The following is a 27,120-nucleotide window of genomic DNA, read 5'->3' as shown; positions in this document are numbered from 1 at the left end:
AGACAATGCCTAGCTCACAATGGAGTAATCGGCAGCATCGATGGAGCCAAATATCCCAGCAGTTTGGGGGAATGATTGAGTACGTTCCTGGAAAAAATAACACCTTAGTTGATGCTCTCTGTGGGAAAGGTTCAATCCATACCATTGAGAAGGCCACTGTGCTTGAAATACATGGAAAAGATCTTGAAACTATGAAGGCACAGTACACAGATTCAACATAGTTTGGCACATAGTTCGAGTTAGTCACGACTCTTGCTCTAGGCCATTACTCATTAGAGGACGGTTGGCTATTTTATAAGAAAAGGTTGTGTGTGCTCAAAGACAAACGGCAGTTACTTCTTCATGATGCCCACGACGCCCTTATTGGTGGTCATAGAGGTATCAATGGCACTTTGGAGAAGTTAGAGCGCTATTTCTATTGGCCAAAGATGTGGAAGGACATGCATGGCTATGTTCAAAAGTGTCAGATATGCCAAAAGGTTAAGGCTTCCCACAAGAAGGCGGCTGGCTTACTTATGCCATTGCCAATACTAGACGGTCCTTTCCGTGACATAAGCATGGATTTTGTGGGACCACTTCCAGCATCTGCAGGTACACGTAACACTCAATGTCTTACTATTGTTTGTCGCTTTAGTAACTTTTGTACGTTTATTCATTGCAAGTAGATAGCTAGCGTTGAAGACGTAGCTCGTTTGTTCATAAGGTATTGGTATCCCATTAGAGGGTTGCCAAGGACCGTCACATCGGACAGGGATTCCAAATTCACATCTAATTTTTGGCGAGCCCTGTTTGATAATTTTGGTACTAAGCTGCAGATGTCCAACGCGTTCCATCCGCAATCGAATGGAGGGACGAAAAAGCACAATGGTATGGTGTTTGATTTTTAAATAATATTGTCATGATGCTCAAGGAAAGTGGGAGCAGTTTCTTCCTCTTGTGCAGGCCATTTTGAACGATACCTATTCTTCGAGCATTGGTTGCACACCTTATGAAGCGGCATTTGGACAGTGGTTTACATCACTCCTCATCAGGATGGTGTCTCCATACCTTGAAGCCAACACTACCACAGAATCTATGGAAGAGATTACCGAGTCAGTTAAAACCCACATCGCCAAAGCTCAAGCATCGTACATGCGCCAGGCCAACAAGTCCAGATGAGATGTCCAGTGTAAAAGAGGTCAATGGGTGTATTTAAGAATCATCAAGCAAAGATTGAAATAGGTGGGCAAACGATGCCCTAAGCTATCTTTCAAGAGCTTTGGACCGTTCCCCATTATCAAAAAGATCAATGATGTCTCCATGAAGTTACGACTATTGGATAGTTGGACAATGGATAATGTTTTCCATAGCTTGGTCAGCCATATCTTGGACCTCCTCTTATCGAGATTTCCAAGAAGCAGCAATATGAAATCCTTGATGAAGCTGAAGTTTTGTAGTGAGAGCAGATCCTTCTTCACAAATGGAAGCATGAGTCAGGACACATGATCCGGGGGTTTTATATTAAGTTCCGTGATCGTGATACCCATGAAGCAATGTGGTTGGATGAAGATTGTTTCTAGGAGTTCCCACAAATTTTGGCATACTACTTGGAAGCAATGAACCGACCGCCAAGTTAAGAAGGAGGGAATGTCACATGCACCCCTTCACTTGGGTGCAATGTGACAGACTAGCTACATCGACAAAGTGCAGATAGTTCCTATGATAGGATATTTTGTCGTATGCCATGACCCCATTGTGAGCCCTTGTCCTCCAGGGACAATTAGGCACCATCTACATGGGTCAGTCTCTCAGCCTTAAGTCAAGTCAGATAGTTAAGTCCTTGTTCACTAGTACCCACTGGAGAACAATAGGTTAGTGTTTTTGTCTTAGGGTTCTTAGTAGGTTTAGGTCTCAGCCTAGGATAGGAGCCCAGAAGGGCCCCCTCAAGGTTGAGCCAATGAGCTCCCATCAAGGGAGAATGGGCTGGGGGAAGGGCTGCGTTTGTAGGCTGCCCTGTGCCCCTTCCTAGGCTGCCATTTATGGGGCAAGGGGCCCAACGAGCCTGCCCAAACCAGCCGACTAGAAGTCGGCCAGTTTGGGGATGGTTGGCTCACCCCACAGCCCCCTATATAAAGGGGGGGCTGCAGCCCTCATTCTTGAGACAGCTGCCTGAAACCCTAAGAAAAGAGTTCGAAACCCTACAATTTGGTTTGGAACAGATTCAAAATCAAATCACGTGCAGCAGCTCAAAATCAGTGAAAACTCCAGCAAAAATGAGGCGTGCAGATCTACAACAGCTCAAAGTGCTTGAAAACCACCTAAAGCAGGTGCAGCTTGTAAAAAGCAGGTACATCAGGTCTAAATCTGTGAAAACCCCCTACAAAAAGCCTAAAAAATGGGGAGCAGCTCCGAGAGTGCTCCAGAGGTGCCCGGGCTTGTAGAGGTGACGGCTGACTGAAACAAGGTTTCTCACTAGCCGACACCAGACCTTTCACAGCTACCTTGCCTTACCTCTTGTAAATACACTGGTTGAGCCAAAGATCATGAGGGGCTATGCATTCATTACATTGCACATGGACTTAGTGTTCTAGCCCCACCTATTTGACGGAAGTGGTTTGCACCCGTCTGGCTCACATGTGCATCCTTAATACCATCGTCTCAATCATAAGGCAAGGGATCCTATGATAATGCACACACATGCACACAATCCATGGTATTTTATGATGCTTACATAGGTAGAGAAATCATAGGCTACAGAGAGACTCACTAGATCTATGTAAGAGGACTATCCATGGTACACCAATACACACGGGAGTCAACTTTTCAGAATCAACAAAGAAATATGGAGGTATTAAAGACTCCCTGGATGCGTTGTCTTGTTTCTTTCGACATGTTTTCACATCTGCCATGGTCGTGAAAGAACATTTGGTTTAGCATGTCTTGATTATTGTATGTTGCGGTTGAGTACTTTCTATTGGCAACATACGATATGCAAAACACATGCATGTGGAGAGATCCAATCCGTACTTGGACCTCTTTCTTGATATCATATAGTTATCCGAAAGGGGTGAAGTGCTCCTTCTAGGACTTCAACACCCATACAAGAGAGATGCAGGCCTTATGTTTTACTTTTGTTGAGGACCCTATCATGCTTGTGGACTTACAATAAGGAGAAAAGATATTGATTGGTTCTCGGTTGATAGACGTGTGCGTGCCACTTTTGTTTATGGGCTACTTGGATGGTTTGGTTATCTACAAAAGAATGAAAAGATAGTCACTATCAGAGGGTTTTATCTACTGCCCACATGGAGGATCATACATTGTAGAGGATCATCATATCGTACACCTTTACTTCATCCCTCTTGGACTTTCAATGTTCGATACTGCATGCTTTCCACTTGCAATAGATCATGCCTACATACCTAGCCTTCATTGTATTTACTAATTTCTACCTGAATCTCTTTTACGCATATTCATTCCCATCATGATCTAAAGCATCTACAATGCCAAATTCCAATCTACGCATTGTTGTAGCATGCATACATGACCTCAACTCCCTCTCTTGAAGCCAAAGATGCCTCCATGACAAGGCTCTCTACGCTGACACCATTAGGCCCCACGATCAACCTCTCATTGGGAGTCTCTCCCAAAAATGGTTTATGAATAATGCAAATCCTTACATTGCAAGCACCTTCAAGAGAAAGACGAAGGGATTTCTTATGGCAAACAGGGTAGGGTAACCTAGTCCAGTCCATGGCAAAAGGGGGGATTTCATTGCCAAGAATGGTAATTGATTCACCTTCTCTTGAGCAAAGACTTTAATGAAATTTGGCTGAAATTCATAGAGAGATCCCCATCATCCATCATAGACCTAGACACTTGGATTGAGCATGCTTACACATTATAGAAGTTTTCCATCAGCCTAGTCCAAATCTCTCCATTGTTCCTAGGCCTAGCTTAGTCTCTATCTTTGACGTAGGACCCATGCCAAATTTAATTAGGGAGGTCTAGAGACCATGACAACTCCAAATGGGAGTATCTTGTGCATGTTAGAAATGACCCAACAAAGGGTACACACAGCGGAAGACTTATAGTAATGCCCAGGAGCTCACACAGTGTGCGTGTAGGGTGTGGAATCACAAACTTCTTTACTTAATGTGCGACACATAGATTAGATGTGCAGACTCATCAATATACAATGAACCAGCCAGATAGAGAAACCACCAAAATAATATATTTCCGTCCAAAACTATGGACACAATACAAAAGAGATAGATCCAGAGTCCCACCAATGGTGTGGTCCTCTGATCTAACCACAAGGTCCTTCTCCTATCTGCTGGCTATCTCTAGATTCGAGCCCGCATGCTCCACCTCGAGTGTCTGTAGACTTTCCGTCCAGTGTGTTCTTCTCCACCTTACTGCCAGTGAATCAGCCTAGGTGGGCAGCCCCTGCCAAGCTTTGTCTGCAGCACACAGGTCCCTGTTCCACCGCTCCAACCTGCTTGTGAATGGCTGCTCTAGAAGGTATGATGATCTCAGCACCTTGCTGCCCTAGAAGACAGCCAAGGTCCAGCCTCTCCCTGAGCTAAGTCTGCAGCATGTGTTGCACGCTCTCCCCTCCTGTAGATAGGCCCAGAGAGTAGGCTTCCTGCTGCTCCTTTCTGCCCTGGAACTGCTGGCTGCTGGATGTATTGTGAGGCATCAAGCCTCTCCTTTTATAGGCCTAGGGGCCTGTCAAAAAAACCGACCAGCCTGCCCTAATCTGGCCGACCAGACTGTGGCTGGTCCAGCCCTTTAAGGGCTCAAAAACCGGGGCCCTTTGGCCCACACTTCTAGGGCCTTTGGCCCTCCAATCTAGGCAAGAGACCAGCCCTATATAAGGCATGCCACTGCCCACTGGCAGCCCCATTTGCTGCTCCACCAGGCCCCAGCCATGTCAGCGCCTGTTCACCCTGCTGCTGCTGGTTCTGCCCTCTGCCAGGCTCTTCTCCAGCCACGTGTGCAGCGCTGTACTGAACCGTACTGCTGCTGATGTCATCGCGCCTTGCCAGGTCAGATCTAGGGCTTGCTGTCCCCGTCTTCTACTCCTTCCACAGGTTCCGTCCTTTGCAGCCTTCTTCTCTTGTGAGGTGCTGCCCATGTGGCAGCCTCCTCTCTCTCTCTTCTCTGGGCATCTTCTGCCCTAGGTCTCCATCCCCTCATTTGGGGAGGTGACCTTTCCAACACCCCCTCTCACCGACACATCTTGGCCCAATGCCAACACGTCGATGACGATGCTCCAGCAATTCCCTGGTCGTAGTCGTCTGGAACTCTTGGATGTCGAAATCTTTTCCTGGCTTTTCATCCAATGGCTCCTGCTCCACCAGGTCCGGTTCCGCTTCCACACACCATCTTGGTACGCAGGTCCATCTTTGGTAGCACCTCCTGGCACCACCTCCTTCAGTCACGTTCTTCCCTTCGAACTCGAGCAACCCAGCCGTCACGATCTTCCAGTTGTCCCCTTCATAATGAGTGAACAACCTGGAGTCTTCCGCGCACCATGCTCTGCGGGTCTGTTTCAACCCGTCCTTCCTGTGGCAAGGTCTATAACAAAAGTACATCTCAAGATAACCTGGACCGCGAACTTTAAACGCACCTGACTGAACCTGAGTTACCCTCCTTTTCGCAAGGGCACAATCCTCCAGTCGTGGAAGTCGATTCCCAAGAGCTTCTGAATCAGGGTCGTCCTTCAGCAAGGTCCCTACCTTCAGGCTCCCACACCTGTGAGCCTCCTACTTGGGCTTTGATACCATGTTAGAAATGACCCAACAGAGGGTACACACAGTGGAAGACTTAATAGTAATGCCCAGGAGCTCACACAGTTTGCGTGTGGGGTGTGGAATCACTTTACTTAATGTGCATCACATAGATTCGATGTGCAAACTCATCAATAGACAATGAACCAGATAGATAGAGAAACCACCAAAATAATATATTTCCATACAAAACTATGGACACAATACAAAAGAGATAGATCCAGAGTCCCACCAATGGTGTGGTCCTCTGATCTAACCACAAGGTCCTTCTCCTATCTGCTGGCTATCTCTAGACTCGAGCCCGCGTGCTCCACCTCGAGCGTCTGTAGGCTTTCCGTCGAGTGTGTTCTTCTCCACCTTACTGCCTGTGAATCAGCCTAGGTGGGCAGCCCCTGCCAAGCTTTGTCTGCAGCACACAAGTCCGTGTTCCACAGCTCCAACCTGCTTGTGAATGACTGCTCCAGAAGGTATGATGATCTCAGCACCTTGCTGCCCTAGAAGACAGCCAAGGTCCAGCCTCTCCCTAGAGCTAAGTCTGCAGCATGTGTTGCACGCTCTCCCCTCCTGTAGATAGGGCCAGAGAGTAGGCTTCCTGCTGCTCCTTTCTGCCCTGGAACTGCTGGCTGCTGGATGTATTGTGAGGCATCAAGCCTCTCCTTTTATAGGCCTAGGGGCCTGTCAAAAAAACTGACCAGCCTGCCCTAATCTGGCCGACCAGACTGTGGCTGGTCCAGCCCTTTAAGGGCTCAAAAACCGGGGCCCTTTGGCCCACACTTCTAGGGCCTTTGGCCCTCCAATCTAGGCAAGGGCCCAGCCCTATATAAGGCATGCCACTGCCCACTGGCAGCCCCATTTGCTGCTCCACCAGGCCCCAGCCATGTCAGCGCCTGTTCACCCTGCTGCTGCTGGTTCTGCCCTCTGCCAGGCTCTTTCCAGCCACGTGTGCAGCGCTGTACTGAACCTTACTGCTGCTGACGTCATTGCGCCCTGCCAGGTCAGATCTAGGGCTTGCTGTCCCCGCCTTTTGCTCCTTCCACAGGTTCCGTCCTTTGCAGCCTTCTTCTCTTGTGAGGTGCTGCCCATGTGGCAGCCCCCTCTCTCTCTCTTCTCTAGGCATCTTCTGCCCTAGGTCTCCCTCCCCGACGCTCTCCTCATTTGGGGGCTTACAGATGGGGAGGTGACCTTTCCAACAGTGCATCCTAAGGAAACTTGGCTCCAACTTACCCCGGCTTTTCAATTAAGTGATGTGCTCTAGTTTCTACCTAAGACATAAAATTAATCATGTCTATCTTCATGGATTAGAACTACTATGTGATCATGATTGGCTCTATCATGGCCAACATCTATGGCGTAATACTCAAGAATATATCAGTGACATATTAGAGACAACATAATAAAGAGCATTTGGGAAGGCAAGTGTTGCAGCAATTGGAACATTTTTCATGTTATGAGTGATCGTAGAGAGAGGTAGGCCAAAATAATGCATTATGGATTCTATAAGGCATTTGAAATGATACTCGTGCTTGCCTTATCAAATGCCTATGGGAGATGAAACTAGGATTTGCAAGCACAACCTACGAGGATCATCAGAGCATCACAATTACTGCAAAAACTTATGAGAAAGAATATCTCAAAAATTTTCAGAAGCTCCAACTCTAGAAATAAAGAAAGATCCAATTCGGAAGCATGGAGAGGATCTATGTCTTGAGATGAACGCAACAAGATGGAGTTTAACACGCCTTTCTGCATGTATTCCATCCTTATGATATTAAAGCTAGCTGTCATTTTTTGTCTCCCATAAGGGTCCAAATAGTTTCAAATGATGAATGTATCCAATTTCCTCATGTGCAATGCCTCCAAGGTTCTCCAGACATGCAGCTTGAGAAAAGAATTGAAGGCTTTCAGGAGCTTTCTCAAGAGTTGTAGTTTCCTAAAACTGCATCAAATGGCCATTAGATAGTGAGGAATGCGATATGATTGTGAAGATTCTAAAAAAATCGTTGGTTTTCGCAAACTTGTGAGATGCAGTTTTTGTTCTTCAGTTTAGGCACTCAAGCAATATATGAAGATCTCTTTGTGCTTAGCTGGCCCTGTAGTTTTGAACATCAGGACCTTTGGTTTACTAAGGTAAACCACTAGATCTCTCTAATCTCAGAAACTTGTACAACTGTCTAGGCCGTCTATGCTACATATGTCGATAAACGTGGGCAACTTGTCAAGGGAGAGACAAAACAAGGTTGCGTACCAAGGGCATCCTTGCGTAACCCCTATGATACTATTGGTCTTCTTCGTTCATCCTCCTCTTGGCTTAAGAGCTGGTCTCGACTCTTGTGTAACCAATAAAAGAAAAGCTCTTAGATGAAAATTTTGGTTCAGTTTATGTGCACTCATCATATATCGATGTGCTCTAATCATATATCGATTGAATTTTCACATGTTACTTAGGATTGTTAACAGTGTCACACAAATTTAGCTTTCAAATTATGTCTAAATGCGAATTGACCTCACTTGGTAATTGATTGCTTGTTTCTCAGGTATACATGAATTTTCCTCTGAATCTTTGCGAGGAAAGAGATCCAAAAGGTTTGTACAAGCTTGCACGAGCAGGAAAAATCAAAGGTAGATTAGCCATCTCCACCATTTGTATATTTTGAATCCTGTGTCTTCCTACTTTTTAAATTCTTGGTATGCATTTTTTAAAATCTATGTGAGGAGATGGTGGATTAGAAGGGAGAACAACACATCAGTGTATTTATGACACAGGAGAGAAAACTTTACATGATTTAATCCTCTAGTATAAGCACACGAGGAACATCAACATGATTAGACCTTAAAGACTAAAGTTACTATCGAAATTAGACGCTTAAAGTTTAAGTTCCTACACTTGGACTTTTTTAAGGCTCACCCCTTGTAGTTTTGTGTTTTTGAGCTGAGCCCTCATCCTTTGTAAAATTTGCATAGGGATTGCACCAACCGTGTGTATGGATAATATGTTCCATGCAGGACGAGGTGGACAACTTGGGCAGGCTACAACTCCATCATCCAAGGAGGGAGTATGGCCTTTGTTAGGGCTTACCTTGTTGTTTTGTGTTTTTGAGGACCACCAGAGGATGGCCTACAAACCCCCCTCCATTGGATGGGCTGAAGTACTCTGGAAACGTCTCAGAATACGTGGTATATTCTAGTCATGGTGGCACATGTTCATCCAAAAGGATATAGCCACCTATGAATGTACAAGGGATGTCAGATCATGTAACAAAGGGAACCAAGTGTAAAGCCTGTCGAAAGACTTCGAACTTGGGACGAGGAAGTGCCTTTGTAAACATATCTGCTTTGTTGTCCTCTTTGGGAAGATAGGACAACTCTATGTCTCCTACTGATAGCCGCTCTCGAACATAATGATAGTGAACTTCAATATGCTTGGTACGTGCATGAAACACTGGGTTACGCGCAATGGCCAAAGCACTTTGGCTGTCAGTGTAGACAATAGTGGAGGATGTCTGGCGAATACCAAGATCTGTAAGTAACTGTCGAAGCCAAACACACTCTACTGTAGCGGTGAAAGCTGCCCTGTACTTAGCCTCACAGCTAGATGTGGCAACTGTTGGTTGCTTCTTGCTGAGCTAAGAGATACATGAATTGTCAAGCAAAAAACAATTGCCAGTATGTGACACTCTAGTGTCAGAACATCCTGCCCAGTCACTATCCGTGTAAGCATGCATGGTAAGTGAACCCTGATCACCATAGAAGAAGGCTAAATCCTGAGTGCCTCTGAGATATCTGAAGACTCTCTTCACTGCCTGCTAATGCTGTGAACTGGGCATGTGCATGAATCTGCTGAGCTGAGATACTGCATACTGCAAGTTAGGTCTGGTGTGACATAAATAAATAAGGCATCCAACAGCCTGCTGATAAAGAGTGATATCACATGGTGGGCTCCCATCATGAGCTGAGAATTTGAAGCCAGGGTCCACTGGAGTAGAGATTGGCTTGCAATCCTCAAACTGAAAACGATCAAGGAGCTGTCCAATATACTTGGACTGAGACATCATGATACCCCCCTCAACATGAGCAAACTGAATGCCCAAATAATAATGGAGCTGTCCCATGTCTGACATGTCAAAAATCTGCTGCAAATCAGCCTTGAAAGCTGCAATTTGCTGAGTATTTGGGCCCGTGATGAGCATATCATCCACATATAAAATCAGCACTAAAAAATCAGATCCACTCCCGCGGACATAAAGAGTGGGTTCTGAGGGACTATTCTGAAAACCAAGGGATAGTAAGTGTGCATGAATTTTGGCATACCATGCCCTGGGTGCCTGCTTCAAACCATAAAGGGATTTTCTAAGCCGGCATACCTTATTTTCAGAATTAACAATCTCAAAGCCAGGAGGTTGTGTGACATAGACTTCTTCTTGCAGATCCCCATGAAGAAAAGCAGTTTTGATGTCAAGCTGGTGCACTTGCCAATGATGATGGGCTGCAATGGCAATGACACATATAATGGTAGTAATTTTGGATGTGGGAGCAAATGGCTCCTCAAAGTCAATGCCTTGTTGTTGAGCATACCCTTTTGCAACAAGACGGGCTTTGTATTGATCTATGCTGCCATCAGATTTCCTTTTTAATTTGTAGACCCACCGGGTTCCAATGGCATGCTTGCCGGGAGGGAGATCTACTAATTCCCATGTGTCATTTTTAGCAATGGAATGTAACTCAGCTCTCATTGCATCCATCCATTCTTTTCTGTCAAAAGCATCTTTATGGCACAGAGGCTCTTCATTGCAAGCTGTAGCAAGGAGTGCAAACTCAAGAAAGTGACCATGCTGTCTATTCCCTGATCTTGTCCGGGCAGCAAAAGGCTGATCTTGTTTGTTGTCCCTCAATGTATCAAGAAGCCATCTGGGAACTTGCCTTTGCTGTTACGCTCAAGTCGAGGTAACATGACCTCGGAAGGGTCAATCGACATTTTCCTGTAAAGGATCAATATTTGTATTATATTTGGTGGGGCTTCATGTAAATGATCAAAAAAGGAATAAAGGTCAAGGTCGTTGGTGTGGGTGACATGGCATTAGACTAGGTGGATCTAAGGCTAAGGGACTTTAATGTATTAAATGTGCCTAGGGGCAAATGTTTTAAAGATATCCCAAGAGAGGGGTAAATAATGCATTAAGGAAGGATCCTACAATTATGACATGTGGCATACTAGATTCATCTAGGGAGTTTTGGGGCTCGTTGGGAATATGCAAGCATGAGCTTTTACATAATTAGACTATCCGTGAGCTTGCTACCAACGAGGTTGGCTGGGAGGAGAAACCAAGTGCCGGTGCCCGTGATTCAACGAAAAGAAGGCATAAATTAGATTTGAGTCTGATATTTGCTGTCTATTGACAGCTCTTTCTTCAATGACTGCATCATGAGTAGTGGGATCATTTTGTGCTGGAAGAGAAACCTGCAAATCAGCATGAGGTTGTGGCCGATTATTGCTTGGTGGAGGGCCTGCAGGAGGCTCATGTTGCTGGTCAAAATCCTCTTCTGAGGATGGCAGAGGTAACCAGGATTCAAAGGCATCAAACATGTCAACATCTGGCTTAGCCTTGCAGTCCACAAGAGGAGAAGCTGAATGTTAGCAAAGATTACATCTCTACTGACAATAATCTTCCCAGTATTTGGTTGGTATAACTGATACCCTCTGCTCTCCTGGCTGTAACCAATAAATATGCATTTGATTGCCTTGTCATCAAGCTTATGTCTCAGCTGAGATGGTACATGAACATATGCAAGAGACCCAAAAACTCTCATGTGTGAAAGAAGCCTGCCTTTCCATGCTTCATAGGATGTAATAGTCTTCAATGCCCGTGTAGGTGATCTATTTAGCACATAGTTGGCACACATAACTGCATCAAGCCAAAATTTATTGGGCAAAGACTTGGCCTTAAGCATGCATCTGGCCATCTCCATTGTGGACCTGTTTTTCCTTTTAGAAACAGGATTTTGCTGAGGAGTGCAAGGAGTAGTGCATGAGTGAATAATGCCCCGTGAAGACAGAAATGCATCAAACTCCTTTGACATATACTCTCCCTCCCTATCTGTGTTGAGGGTGACAAGCTTGCTTCCTGATTCATTCTCAACCATATTCAGCCACCTCTGAAAGCATAAGAAAACTTCAGATTTGGCTTTTAAAGGATATATCCAGCAATATCTTGTGAAATCATCAATGAGAGTCATGAAATATTTGTACCCCCCAATGGCATTTGTCCTCATTGGGCCACAGACATCACTGTGCACTAGCTGCAATTTCCTTTGTGAGAGTTTTGGACAATTCTTTTGAAAAGGAAATCCATGCATCTTACCCAAAAGACAACCCTCACACGCATGTTTGGAAACTGTGCGAGTCTGAGGTACATCATTTGCCATCTGTTGTGAATGTAGCTTTGCAAGAGCTCTATAATTGAGATGGCCCATTCTCTCATGCCAAAGATGAGTTTCAGCAAGCTGTGAATCTGAAATAGCCAATGCTTCAATAGAAAGTGCAGCTGAATGATGATCAAGGTGATAAAGCCCTTTTTGCAAAGTGCCAGTGAGAACTATGGCATTGTCATCACGACTTTCATAAACTAGGCATCTATAGCCATCAAAAATCACTCTGAAACCTGAAGTAGCAATTGCTGAAATTGAAATCAAGTTGACTTCAATTCTAGGCACAAAAAGAACATTTGTCAGAGTGATAGGATGACTTGAAATGGATGTGAGCTGCACATCTCCAACTCCTTTTACAGCATATGAAGCATTATTAGCACATGTAACAGTCCCCCCTCAGCTAAAGAATGAAACAACTGTCTGCAAGATGTGACATGCTTGGAAGCACCACTATCAAAGTACCAGGACTGAGCATCATTAGCAGTAAAGAATGCATCAGCTTTGGAGAGATCAAATGAGCAATGGACAGCCCATGCCCAATCATCCTGAAGAGCATGTGCATGTGAAGCATCTTTTGGCTCATGGGATTCAATAGCATGTGAGGCATTAACTGTCAATCTTGCTTTCTTTTTCTCCGAAGCAATGCATTTCCTGCATTCTGAAATGTCATGTCCAGGCTTGCGACAATAGTTGCATCTTTTCTTCTTTGACTTATCTGCTGTATTTTTAGATGCATGGGAGGAATTGCAGCTGCTATGCGCAGATTTTGGCTTGCCCATAGGCTTGGAAGCCTTGCCTCTTTCTGTCTGCTGTGAAGCAAATGCATGATCAGGAATAATGGCTTGTCTATTAGCTCTACTTTGCTCTTCCTGCAAAAGCAAAGTAATTGGATTACCCATGGCCACTAATCGAAGGGTTGTCGCAAACCCTTGATATGTATCTGGCAGTCCATTCAATGTGGTATTGACAAGTTGTGAATTTGGCACCACCTCATCAATGTTGGCAAGCTGTTTCATGAGGTCCTTGACCTTTGTCAGGTATGCATCCATATAGTCACCTTCATTCATACTGACTTCCTGTAATTGCCTTCTCAAATATGCAACAGAGCTTCATTGCGAATCTGATAGAGAGAAGCCAATTTATCCCAAGCATCCTTTGCTGTCCTGCAAGACCGGATGTGTGGAATAATGATTCTCTTGCATGATAAAGCAATGCATGAATGTGCATTTGCATCTCTTGCATCCCATCTTGACTGTTCTTGAGTTGGAAGAGCAGCAGCAGGAGTGCTAGAGGAAGAGGCATCAGGAGTAGTACCCCCTGTAGAGGGACCAGCAGTAGAGGCAACCACTGTAGCATTGGTTGGCCTCAGATCAGCCCCAGACAATATTCCACAAATGCTTTGCAACAAGAATATGTTTCATGAGATAAGACCACATCGGATAGTTGGTGCCATCCAACTTATCATCTTCACGAAGAACTCCAAATAAATCTTGATTGCTCCCAACCATAGCAAATGTGATACCCTGAAAAAGACCTGAAAACCCAAAAGCCTCAAGGCTATCATTGCAAAAAGCTGGCTGCTCAAAAATGACAGCAAATATTTGCAAATTTCTGACCCAAATCAAAGGGCAAATGCAGATGTGACCCAAATGTGACTGTGGCAGGCAATGTTCACTGCAAAAACAGCAAATCTGGCAAAAGCCCCAAATTTATTGAGGGTAATTAGGCCTAAAAGAGGGAAAATACAGAAAAGCCCCAAATTTTGCTGAAATTTTTGCAAATGTGACCCAATGTATGCGAATCTGACTCAATGTCCTGCAAATGTGACTCAATGTTCTCCAATCTGTCCCAATGTATTGGAACTAAAAGAGAAATTGCAGACCAAATCCCAAAAAATAGCCTCAAGGCTTGCAACTGCAGAAATAGGACTTGCTGTCCACAAATTGATTGCAAAAGTGCACTTGTCCTCCTAGAGTATAGACCTCAAGATGTAGGCTTTCCAAACTGTTGAAATGGCTTGGGAAGATTTCAAACAATAGAAGGAGGATGAGGAAAGCAAAAGTCTTCAAAAAGCCCAAATTTATGAGAATATACTGCAAATAATTCACACGTGTCAAACCTGTACTAAAATCTTGGGAATAGTACGATTTGTACTGATAGAATGTATGATTGTACGGTAGTTGTACGGATCAGGTACAACTGTATGAAGGCTGTACGGATTAGGTGTGTTGAATCCAACCTATGGCTGTACGGTACGAATAGTACGCTCTGTATTGATGCAAGTACGAGGTTGGTACGTTGGTACGGAGAGTGTACGGACGTAGGTACGAGGTTGGTTTGCAAGTACGGATGCATGTACAGTGTCTGTACGGAGATGTACGTAGTGTAGTACATGGCAAGTACAAATGTATGGCGACATAGGTATGGAGTTGTACGTTGACTGTACGCAACGCAGGTATGTACGGCAGCTGTACGCAACGCAGGTACGTACGGCGGCTGTACGCAGCACAGATACGTACGGTGAATGTACGCAATGCAGGTATGACCGTATTGGATCTGACGCAGGATCCGTACGTGTCTGTACGAACGTTCGTACAGTTGTACGGACTGTACGGAAAGAGTGGGCAGGAAGACAAAACTCTACTCTGATACCACTGAAGGAACGCTTAGGAGAGAGAGAGTGCAGGTAGCAAAAGAGTCGATGATAAACGCCTTAGCTGTCACGTCAAAGTTGGATGATAAAAAACAAAGGAGTACAAGGTACAAGTACCTAGACCTAGGACTAAGTGTCCTAGGTGTCACATAGGACTAAGTGTAAAAGACACTAACACTATAAGTGTCTTTATTTATGCCTACAAGGCACATACCATGGCCTATAGGGCATCACTAGAACCACCAGAGGATGGCCTACAAAACATGTACAGAAGGAGGAATTTGTACGACAGGCAGAACTGGTACGGACAGGTTCTAATGTGACGGGTAGGGCGATGGATTCTGTATGGGATGCTGGAAAGGTACGGATGCTGGTTGAACAGGTACAGACGAAGCAGGGAATTGCACGAAAAAGTACAGCACATGTACGGTGGGAGGCGGAAGAGAAACGGATGAGGGCGGGAAGAAAATAGGGGTTGACGGGGGTTGTACGGACAGAGGTACAGACAGCAACGGGGGAGCAGCAGCAAGAGAGGTCTCCATGGCTCTCTCTCTCTCACACACACACACACGCACGCACGTACACACACACTTTTCATACACACACACACACACACACACTGTTGGGGTAAAGGCACTATGGCCACCCAAGTACAGTTAGTACACTTAAGTACAGTTAGTACTTTATTTGTTAAGTACACTAAGTACACCGTACTTAGTGTTGTAACCTTATCCTTTCATATAAAAGGTTGACTGTGTGCTAGGGGAGGAACACACATATGTTTTATCCCCACACTTCTTGTGTTTATCCTGCTTGTGTGTGTCGGTGTGCTCCCTCTCCCCCCTTCCACAACTGGTATCAGAGCCACTCTCCCTTCTGCCTATTCTGCAGCTGCCTGGCTTTTTTCGCCTTTCTTGTGTGTGCCCAAACGTGGGTCTTAGCAGCTGCCAGCAGCAGAGCCATCGCTAGGCAGCCAGCAGCACTGCCATCGCTAGGCAGCGGCGCCAGCAGCCAGCGCCGTCAGCAGCACCAGCAGCTGCTAGTGCTGCCAGCGCTATCAGCCTTCGAGGCTGTTCGTCGCTAGCAGCCAAGGCCACCGGCGACGCCAGCAGCCAAGGCCACTGGCGACGCCAGCAGCCACCAGCGCCAGCAGAAGCGGCGCCACCAGCGCCATAGGCGCCAGCAGCGGCGCTACCAGTGCCACAGGCGCCAGCAGCTCCGCCATCATCGTCTCCACCGCAATCTCGTTATGGGCGCCAATATCGCTTCTTTGCCCGCCTCCCACCAAGCGTCCTCGCCCTGATTTCGGGACAAACTGTAGATTGATGCCTTTGGTATGCCTTAAAATCTTTGGAGAGCTTTGGCTTACAAAATGATGCAGATTACACTCCCGTGAGTACCTAGTCGGTGTTGAGAATTTCAAGTCACAAGGTACAGAATCAAGGGGCTTTTGTAGCCACAGCCAAGCATTGGCTTATACACGCACTTGTTTGCGTATATCCTCCTGATTGGAGTTGATTTGTGCAAGGATTTGATGCATTCTATGACTTATGGGACAATGGCAGATGCATATGAATTGGGGCTTTTGACATTGTTATGCATATCAGTGTTGGGGGAAACACCTAGATGCTTTATGTGATCAGTGGAGCTTTGGGAAAGCGGTGTATGCACTAAAATTTTTTAAAAATTGGCTTCCAGTCAAGGGGCTTTTGCCTCATTCAAGTTCTAAACTGTGTATCACAGTTATAGAGGCAAGAGAAAGTCTAATTCTGACAGTTTTGGACAGTTATACAGTCAATCTCTGTTGCTGTACTAGAAAGTACAGTCAGGTATTGTCCGGAGTCAACTCTTGGACTGTAAACAGTCACTTTACTGAAGTTTAAAGTGCATAAAATAGTGCTGTTTTCACTGTTACAGCAGGGACATACATTGTGTCAAATAAAGGTACTGCTGTACTGTACTACAGAACATCAATTAATGCATTAAGTATTGCTGTTCTGGATCTGCAGCAGGCAGGAAACAGACAGTATTTACTGTTAAGTGGGAGAAAGTTGCAGGTCCTGTGTTCCACTGCAGGAATTAACTTTTGAGCACAACTACAAGTGCATCTGTGCACTTAGTTTGCAGGGAGTCAGGCACCCAAGTGTGGGTTATATTTCTTGCTTATAGTAATGGCTTCATCCTCGGAATCTTCTCTTCTCAATATTAAAAAGTTGCAGGGTGCTGCTAACTACCCAATGTGGAAAAAGATGGTCCTGAATGTGCTAATTCTCAGGCAGTTTCATGCTCCTATTATACACAAAGGTGTGAAGCCCACTGGCACAACTGATGATGCTTGGGCACTAGCTGATCTGTCAGCAAAGTCCATAATTGAATTGTCACTCCAAGAAATAGAACCTCTCCCTCACTGTCATAACCGTGTGTAGAATGAAGCTCTTCAATCTTCACACTGCTCTTGCCATTGCTTACTGGTACAATTGCTTTTGCATCTGACACATCAGTGTTTTTGGCTTTGTCTCTCTTATCATTTTTCAGTTTAAAGCACTGCTTTTTGGTATGTCCCTTTTTGCCACAGTAGTAGCACTCAACATCTTTGTTGGAGCGGGACTTGCTCCTCCCTTTTCCCCTTTCCTGAGATTTGCCTCTTTGCTGACTTCTCCCCCTTGCATTTAAGGCATTGTTAGGCTTTACTGCATCTTGAGCTTTCAGCTTCTGCTCTTCTTGCAAAATCAGCCCTGTGATATCTGAAAAACTTATGAAAGTGTTTGCATTTGTTACAGCTATGGTGAATGTATCCCAACTTTCAGGAAGTGAGATCAAGAGTGCCATACCCTTGGTTTCCTCATCCACCACATATTTTTGATTTGCAAGTTGAGTGACAATTGAATTAAACTCATTGAGATGTGCATCCATGGAGGTCCCTTCCTTCATCTTCAGATTGAAGAACTTGCGCAACCAATCTTCATTCTCTCCATGCAGGAGATTTTGCAGACATGCACTCTTGGATCATTGACTCAGGTGCCTCATTCCATGTTACACCTTACAAAGAATTGTTTGTAAGATATGCAGCAGGCAGTAATGGAGTCGTTTTTCTAGGGGATAATCATGCATGCAATATTGTTGGTGTTGGAGATGTCAGGCTTGTATTTGCTGATGGTACTCAGCTTATGCTTCACAATGCTAGGCATGTACCCGAAGTCAAGAAAAATCTGATTTCTACTGGCATGTTGGATGACGAAGGTTTTGTGACCAGCTTTGGTCATGGTTTCTGGAAGGTCACCAAAGGTGCCCTGGTTGTTGCCAGAGGCTCTAAGGTTGACACAATGTATACTCTTCATGCTAAAGTAGGTAATCATGCTGATATTCATGCCACCGAGCTGCCGAATATTTCTATGTGGCATAGCCGGATGGGACATATGAGCATAAGTGGAATGGAGCAATTGGCTCGCCTTGGCTACTTACAGTCTCTTAAATTTTCTGATTTAAAGTTTTGTGAGCACTGCATATATGGTAGACAGTTACAGTGTCCTCATAAAAGGAGATTAGGACATAAAGATGCTCAACTTGAGCTTGTGCATACAGACGTGTGTGAGATGCCTAGTCCTTCACTTGGAGGTGCACGGTACTTTGTCACATTTATAGATGATTCCACAAGGAAGGTGTGGGTGTATCCTCTTCGATTGAAGAGTGATGTCTTTCCAGTGTTCCAGAAATGGCTTGCTATGGTTGAGAACCAAACAGGCAGAACACTGAAGGCTTTGCGGTCAGATAACGGTGGGGAGTATATGTCTAATGCATTCAATGCATTTTGTGATGCTAGAGGTATTAAAAGAGAACTCACTGCTCCTTATAGTCCAGCGCAAAATGGCACTGCAGAGCGTATGAATAGAACCATACAGGAAAAGTCTCGCTCTATGATGTCACATGCTGCTTTACCTCATGGATTTTGGGCTGAAGCTGTAAAAACAGCAGTACACCTCATCAATAGGTCACCAAATAAAAGACTAGATGGCAGAGTGCGAGAGGAGCTTTGGACAGGAAAACCTCCTTCCTATAAGCACTTGAAGGTCTTTGGCTGTACTGCGTACGTGCATATACGCAGAGAAGCTCGCAGCAAGCTTGATCCTAAGTCTCTTAAATGCATTTTTCTTGGATATGGTGACAGTGGTGAGATGGGTTACCGCCTATGGGATCCTGTGAATAAGAAAATAATACGCAGCAATGATGTCTTATTTGATGAGTCATGTATGTTTAAGGCAGCAGATAAGCCTTCTGATGCTTCAGAGGTTGACATTGATGACTTGGGACATCCTGTACAATTCAGGCAGGCTGCGAATCAGCCACAACAGCAGCGTAATCAGCCAATGCATGATGCTGCAGCAGGTCCGAATGGACAGCCCGCAGTGGCGGAAGATATACTACGGGACATGCCACCTTTGGAAGACCTCCCAGGCATAATTCTGCAGCCTGATCTACTAGAACAGCAACCTGTTTTAGGTGAGCAGCAAGTTGGACAGCAAGACCAATGGGTCCGAAGGTCCACTCGACAAATGAAACCGCCAGACAGATTTGTTCCAGGAGCAGATTTTATTATGCTTACAGATTGTGGAGAACCTTCCTGTTACAAGGAAGCCGTGCAAATGCATGATAAAAGGCTATGGGAACTAGCCATGAAGTCTGAAATGGACAGTCTCCATAAAAATGGTACTTGGGAATTGGTGCAGTTGCCTAAGGGCATGAAAGTACTGCCATGCAAGTGGGTGTATAGATTGAAAGTCACACTTGGAGCTAAGCCAAGGTATAAAGCCAGGTTGGTTGCCAAGGGCTTTAAGCAAGAGTATGGTGTTGATTTTGATGAGATCTTTTCTCCAGTGGTTAAGATGACCACACTCAGGATTGTACTTGCTTTGGTTGCATGTGAGAATATGGAATTATGCCAAATGGATGTGAAGACAGCCTTTCTTCACGGTGATCTTCATGAGGAGATCTACATGCAGCAGCCAGAAGGATTTGCAGTCAAGGGCAAGGAGTCACTTGTATGCAAGCTTAAAAAGAGCCTTTACGGGCTGAAACAGGCACCAAGGGAATGGTATAAGAAATTTGATACCTTCATGAAGTCCCAAGGTTTCAGGAGAAGTGATGACGATCACTGCTTATATACCAAAAAGGCTGCAAATGGCAGCTTAATCATTCTCATTTTATATGTGGATGACATGCTTATTGTTGGTAAAGCTCGTAAAGAGCTTGATGACCTTAAGAAAAGATTGCATGAGGCCTTTGATATGAAGGACCTTGGTGATGCAAATCACATACTGGGAATGCGGATACGGAGAGACAGGGGACAGCGTTTGTTGTATTTGTCTCAGACCGAATATATTGGCAAAGTATTGCACTGGTTTCATATGGAAGGGGGGAAGACCCTTAGTTCTCCATTGCCTCCATATGTGAAACTCAGTGCAATGGACAGCCCACACTCAGATGCTGATAGGGCTGAAATGGCCAAGATTCCGTATGCTTCAGCTTGTGGCAGTCTCATGTATGCCATGGTTGCTACCAGACCTGATATTGCGTTTGCAGTGGGAGTGGTTAGCAGGTATATGGCAAATCCAGGCAAAAAGCATTGGAATGCAGTGAAAGGTATCATGAGATACCTGAAGGGCACACAGGAGTTGTGCATATGCTTTGGCAAGCGAGATGCAAAGGTGCATGGTTATGTGGATTAAGATTTTGCTGGTCATCCAGATAACCGGAAGTCTACTACCGGTTATGTTTATATATTCACTGGAGGTGCAGTGTCATGGATGTAAGGATGCAGCAGTGCATAGCCTTGTCTACCACGGAAGCTGAATATATTGCAGCCACAGAGGCATGCAAGGAGGCCTTATGGTTATCTCGGCTAGTGGGAGACTTGGGCATTACAGGTGATATTCCATTATTGCATTGTGACAGTCAGAGTGCTATTCAGTTGGCACACAATCCTGTCTTTCATGCAAAGACAAAGCACATTGATGTGAAGTATCACTTCATCAGGGAGGTAATAGATGATAAGCTGATTCAGCTTGTCAAGATTCACACAGATGATAATCCAGCAGATCTGTTGACAAAAGGCTTGCCTGCAGAGCGGTTTGCACATTGCCGACAGTTGATGGGTATAGGTTGAGCCTCATTTATTTTTACTTGAGGGCATATTGCCTTTAAGTGGGAGGTTGTTGGGGTAAAGGCACTATGGCCACCCAAGTACAGTTAGTACACTTAAGTACAGTTAGTACTTTATTTGTTAAGTACACTAAGTACACCGTACTTAGTGTTGTAACCTTATCCTTTCATATAAAAGGTTGACTGTGTGCTAGGGGAGGAATACACATATGTTTTATCCCCACACTTCTTGTGTTTATCCTGCTTGTGTGTGTCGGTGTGTTCCCTCTCTCCCCTTCCACACACACACACACACACATTTTTTGGGTGAAATCTTTGATTGATTATATTATATGAGTAGCAACCTCAGCTACAATTACATCAATTGAAAATTTTAGTATATGCCAAAAAGACCTCATGATCTATACAGCGGGTCTGCAAGCAATCAAAGAAAGATTGCTGCAGAGAACGCCTAAAAAAGCCAAACAGAGAGAAAGTAGGATCACCAAATACTATACAATTCCTATATGTCCATAAAGTCCATAGTGCGCAGTAGCGAACCCAAACGAAGAAAATATTGGGAGGGATGCAACCCATCATGCAAATAACCTTTAATCCGATCAACCACCATTTTGGCAATGATCTTGTAAATGACTGGCATGAGCGTGATTGGCCTCCAATCACCAAGTGAATCACATAGCTGCTTCTTTGGAATCAGCTTGAGAAGACCCTTTTTCCATAACACAGGCATCTGCTGATTTTGCCATGCGTATTTACCATTTGTAGCAAGGTGAATTTAAGAAGATCCCAGAATGCAAGAAAGAATTCAACAGTGAGACCATCCCATCCTGGAGATTTCCATCTGCCACAGGATCTCAGTGCATCAGACAATTCCCTTCCAATGAAGGGATGTTCAAGTTCCAAAGCTTGAGCATCAGACAGAATTGGATGAACATGTTGCAAAAGAACCTGACGTGCAGACATGACCCGAGGAGAAAGAGTATCCACATGTCCAAAATGAGTGGAGAAGTGTACACTGAAAGGGATGTTCAAGTTCCAAAGCTTGAGCATCAGACAAAATTGGATGAACATGCTGCAAAAGAAGCTGACGTGCAGACACGACCCGAGGAGAAAGAGTATCCACATGCCCAAAATGAGTGGAGAAGTGTTGCACACATAAATCAGCAAGCTCTGAATGAGATGTTGATCAAGAACCATCAGGCATCCGGATCCGATAGATATTGGTAGCTTGTCTTTTGTAGTGTAAACTCTTAAAAAATTGCTTGGAAGAGTAGCCTTTATCCAAAAGAGCCCGTTGTCTGGAATGGGTTTCCCATTTAGGAAGCTTTTGGCGATCATTGGATTGAAGAGAGAATTGAGCCTGACATAAGAGCATGCTTTCCTCTGAAGACCAAGGGCGAAGATGAGCAAGCTCAGTCAAACTCTAACAAGTAAATTTGGCATGTGCTACAGTCTCCCTTGTGGCTTGCATATAGGATTTGCCATAATCCCGAATAACTGCTTGCATCTGAGCAACAAAAACGTGTCAGGCATAATCCAAACTAATGTGTATTTGACGAGAGAGAGGCTGAATAGCATCAGAGACCAAGGCTTTAAAGTCAGCATTCTCCAGATAACTATTATTAATCAGCAAAAGCCTTCGGCAAGGCAATCTGTCAATGGGAAATTCATGTAAGGAAAGCCTCAACTAAAGAGGAGCATGATCCAAATGTGTGAAAGCATGATCAACCCAAATTTGACAAGTAAAGGCATCACAATGTTGTGGATCAACCTGATACCATCTGTCCAAGCGTGCTCGATAAGAAGATTGAGCATTATGCTGAAAGGTATAGCTTGGAAGCATGGGCTGTAATTCCTTCCAAAGATCAACTAGGCGCAACAGAAGCAAAAAATCAGACCATGCCTGTGTTTCAGAAGCCAATGTATGAGTGTGGCCTGAGGTAGTGTCACCCGATTGAGGGCCATTATTAAAGTCACAATAAATGAAGACACGTTGTCGCCATGGATAGCTATGCATGGCAGCCCAGATCAAAGCTCTATCACGAGAAGATTGGGGGGCATAAACCGATGCAAATTTAAAATTTTTTTCCTTGAACAAGGCATTGCACAATAATCCATCTACCATGGCAGAAAAGGAGTGCTCTCCAGCAAAGAAGATATCATAACGAGCAAAATGGCCTATCTGACCAGAATACATATCTATCAATACCTGCCCTATCATTTTACATAAGCTTAGCCAAGTTGCGTGTTTTCTAGATGATTTATTTGTACCAGATGTTCCCGACTTTCGAGACTTTATGTACAAAGACGCTTGTGCTTTTGGAGAAGGAATCTATCCTCGTGACTCTTGTAAACTGAACTGCACTTCAAGAGGGGATTCTTGTGTTTTCTTAGGCTCCAGGTGTCTCTGCAGCTCCTTCACTAAAGATGATATAAGGACTATGTGATCAGCGTATAGTAATATCTGTATCATGAGGTCGGCCAGTAATGATCCCTCGTCTCCTAGGCGGTCTATGAAGGATGTGATCTCATCGATGTAAAGTCTAAAGAGAGTCGGTGAGAGGGGGCAACCCTGCTTCATCCCGATCGTGCTCTCGACCCAATCCGATATCCCACTTGGGGCATGAACTCTGCCTCTGACTGACTCATCTAGGCTCATCACATTGCATCTCTTGTATCTCCTAATCATGCGGGATTGTGGGTGAAACCGGCCTTCGATAAACAAAAGGGCAGTGATCTTCTTCTACTCAGTCATAAACTTCATAAATGGCCATTAGTCACTTCAATCACTTAGCACAACTTAGAAACAAGCTTCAACAACAACAAAGGTGAGGCTAGAATGCCCCTGCTCAATGAAAATAGTACACAGTGCACCCACTGGTCCCAAATGCCTTGGTGCCCCTTACGGTATTTATTTAATGCTCTGAATGGAAATATTTGCTTTACAACAAGGGTTCAACCTTGCACTGTTCCTCTTTGCAAATCCTCTACTTGTCTTCAAGGCATCTAATCCAAGTGCACCACCAGAATTTCCACTGGCAAGGCATACTCAGGCATTCACTTTTGACCTGACACAACTTAGAGGCCTTCAGGCATCCAAACCACTAGCAAACTGAGCTCAAGGCAGCCTCAAGGCTATCACATGCATCCACACTGTCCTTAGGCCTTTCACAAGATCACCCTTGCCTATGGGTGCTTGCTAAAGCACCTAGGAGTCCTGAAAGGACTGAAAACAACACGCATGCACTGCAAAAAGCTGCAAAGCAAGAAAGAACAAGGAAAAACAGAACCTAGAACCAACTCGCGTTGTTTGAGGCAGAGGGGCGAGCTCCTTCCTCGCACCTATCCTCTGTCCAGGCTTCCCGCAGGGTGTAGGTGTCTTCCAGTAATCAGGAGAAGAGAGAAATGAAGGTAGAGAGCGGAGGGTGAACAAGAAAAAGTTGTAGAGGAAAGATGTGCGTACTAGCCTTGGAACAGTCAAAACAGACTTAAAACGGCTGAAAACAGGCTTGAAACAGCTCAAACAGCTCAAAAACTGCACAAGAACAAGTGAAAACGTCACCTCTGGGAGAGTGAGGAGAGAGAGATGGAAGATGGGGGAAGGGCATGCATACAAATGCATGACAAATGGCACCTCCTCCTTGCCATTTGCCCCTTCATTAAAGTCCTAACTCCCATACCAAGGACAACGTTGGTTGTCCTTGGGCCCAACTTTTAGACCCCTCTTTTAAAGCCTTTGCCTTGCCCCTAGGACCTAGTGGTACACCTAGACTTTGCTCTTAGGAACTTCTAGGAAGTGTGCACTTTCTCTAGCTAGTCCCTCGTGGCCAAACCATTACAACACTTAACCATGGTTATCCCGAGTTAAGCGTAGGTTGAGTTACGAAGATACATTACATCACTTTTCACGTCCTCGTGACATACCCTCCTCTTAAAACAACAAACTATCTAGGTTGCTATTGAAAAAGTACAACTAGGCAAAAATAGCCCATACCAGAATATACATCATCTGTAATATACAACCTGCAATGATAATATGGGCTAGAAGAGCTCGAGAGTCCATCCATACATCAATGCATCCTCTATGTCGAGTGTCGTGAACACCCATCATGGAGAGCTCACGGCAGAAATACTGTCAGCAAGCAGCATCTCGGGTGAGACAATCGGTGCCACCAAGCGATCTCCATATACATGAGCAGTCTGAATCAAGGAAGGGGAGGTGCTACCCTCCTCTTGAGCACCAGGCAATGCTCCAGATGTCTGCTTTGTTGAACTTGTAGGAGCCTGTACCGTAGTTGGCGCAAGCTGAAACGCGTTAAGGTAGAGCTGCAAAATCTGAGGTGAGTCTACCAGGTCACCTTCCTCCATCCACCTTGCATCCACTGCAGGATAATTCTTGAACTTCACCAGGTAGCGATGCGAAACTCTACCTTTCACTTGTCTTTCCATATGTGCCAAAATCTGTTCCGGAACCAAGATTTCATCCAACTCTTCCACCTCGGGCTGATCCTCATGCTGCAGGTCAGCAGGCACATCACCCTGGAAAGCCTTCAATAAACTCACATGAAAGGCATTGTGTATGGTCCAAGTGGCAGGTAGCTTCAGCCTGTAAGCTACATCATTAATGCATTCAAAAACTTGAAAAGGACCATAATACCGCATCTTCAGCTTTGTGTACACTTTCGTCTTGCCTTTCATCTTCCTGAGTCGTGCTTTTTGAAAACGCAGCAGCACCCAATCGCCCTCTTTCAAGAGTAACTCGCGGCGATCCTTATCGGCTGCCCGTTTGTGCTTCTCTTGGCTTTTCTGGAGGGCTGTTTTGACCTTTTGGTACGTAACATCCAAACTTTCCACAAATCTGTCCGCTTCAAAAATCTTCTCTTTCGCGTGCAGAATGGGAGGTACCTTCCGTTCTCCTGCCACAATTTCAAAGGGGGCTTCCCCCGTGGATGAGTGTACAGTGTTGTTATAATCAAGGGCAGTGGAATTGGCTTCTTCGGACTGCCCATCAGATTCAGGATGGAAAGATGATGAGAAATTCAGCGTGGTATCCATATTCTCAAAGATACCTCTCCAGAAGAAATTTGTCATGCGCGGGTCTCTATCACTTACAATTGATTGAGGCATCCCATGATGTGTAAACACATGAGACATAAAGAGTCTCGCCATCTGGTCTGCTGTAATTTTCTTCGTGACAGGAATGAAGTGGGCCTGCTTGCTGAATCTGCAAACAATGGTCCATATCCCATCATGTCCAGATGGTGTACGAGGAAGATCAAAGATAAAATCCATGGCAATGCTCTGCCAGGGTCGATCGGGATTAGGTAGAGGCTGCAGCAGTCCAGCCGGCTTCTGCCTGTCATATTTTACCTTTTGGCAAGTGATGCATGTCCTGACATATGCCTCGACATCTTTCCTCAATGATGGCCAAAAGAAATAGTGCTCCATAGCTTTGATGGTGGCATCAATGCCTCTGTGTCCTGCATAGGGTGGAGCATGACTCTCTGTCAACACTTTGGGCCTCAACTGTTTGTGACACACAATCTGCCATGCATCATTAGAAATTCGTCTTTGAGAGTAAAGTGCTCATGCCTCTGTCCATCAACCAATTGATCATAAATCCGTGAAAAATCAGCATCATTGGCATATTGATCCTTCATGGCATCAAGCTCATCATGATATGCAATGGTCACTGTTGAAACTTGTGGCTGAACAGACACTGCATTTGGAGTGGGCTTGCATGAGAGTGCATCTACAACAACATTCTTCTTCCTAGGCACATGCACAATCTGAAAATGAAACATAGAAAGAAAATTTGCCCACCTCAAATGCTTCTCAGACAACTTTGTCTGAGTGACAAAGTACCGCAATGATTGATGATCGGTTTGAACATGAAAATCAGCACCCAAAAGATAATGCTTCTAGGTCGAAAGAGCATGTATGACAGCCAACATCTCTTTCTCATAGATGCCAAAATTCATTTCAGCATCGTGGAGCACTCTACTCTCGTATGCCACAACTCTTCCATGTTGCATAAGTACCCCTCCTACGCTATTCCCACATGCATCTGCCTGGACAGCGAAGGGTTTGCGAAGATCTGGCAAAATAATCATA

The 27,120-nt window shown here is 44.9% G+C and overlaps 2 protein-coding genes across 3 annotated transcripts in view; one reads left to right on the top strand and one right to left on the bottom strand.

Moving 5' to 3' along the window:
* Positions 1-27,120, top strand: part of LOC147892381 (adenylyl-sulfate kinase 3-like) — a 78,436-nt gene that overhangs the window by 36,030 nt on the left and 15,286 nt on the right. For both annotated transcript variants that reach the window (XM_087387438.1, XM_087387437.1), the window contains exon 5: positions 8,309-8,393. In XM_087387438.1, coding sequence (XP_087243564.1) covers positions 8,309-8,393 — 85 coding nt within the window. The remainder of the gene's footprint in view (positions 1-8,308; positions 8,394-27,120) is intronic.
* Positions 15,816-26,097, bottom strand: LOC147892382 (uncharacterized). Its single transcript, XM_087386912.1, has 2 exons — positions 25,140-26,097; positions 15,816-16,081 (listed from the first exon to the last, which is right to left on the bottom strand). The coding sequence occupies exons 1-2, from the start codon at positions 26,095-26,097 to the stop codon at positions 15,816-15,818; spliced, it is 1,224 nt and encodes a 407-aa protein (XP_087243038.1).

The sequence above is a fragment of the Dipteris shenzhenensis genome, chromosome 16 (assembly GCF_047967505.1).
Source record: "Dipteris shenzhenensis isolate YYH24624 ecotype China chromosome 16, Dip_SZ_1.0, whole genome shotgun sequence".
Taxonomy (NCBI): Eukaryota; Viridiplantae; Streptophyta; class Polypodiopsida; order Gleicheniales; family Dipteridaceae; genus Dipteris; species Dipteris shenzhenensis.
Note: the sequence above shows the minus strand (reverse complement) of the source record. Positions and strands in the feature narration are given on the sequence as shown.

Bases quoted from the DNA above. Each gene is read 5' to 3' on its own strand.
- LOC147892382 (XM_087386912.1), bottom strand. From the start codon at position 26,097: ATGACAAATTTCTTCTGGAGAGGTATCTTTGAGAATATGGATACCACG. The intron at 16,082-25,139 runs GTATTTCTGCCG...ATTGCGGTGGAG, and splicing joins CGAGATGCTGCTTGCTGACA to ACGATGATGGCGGAGCTGCT.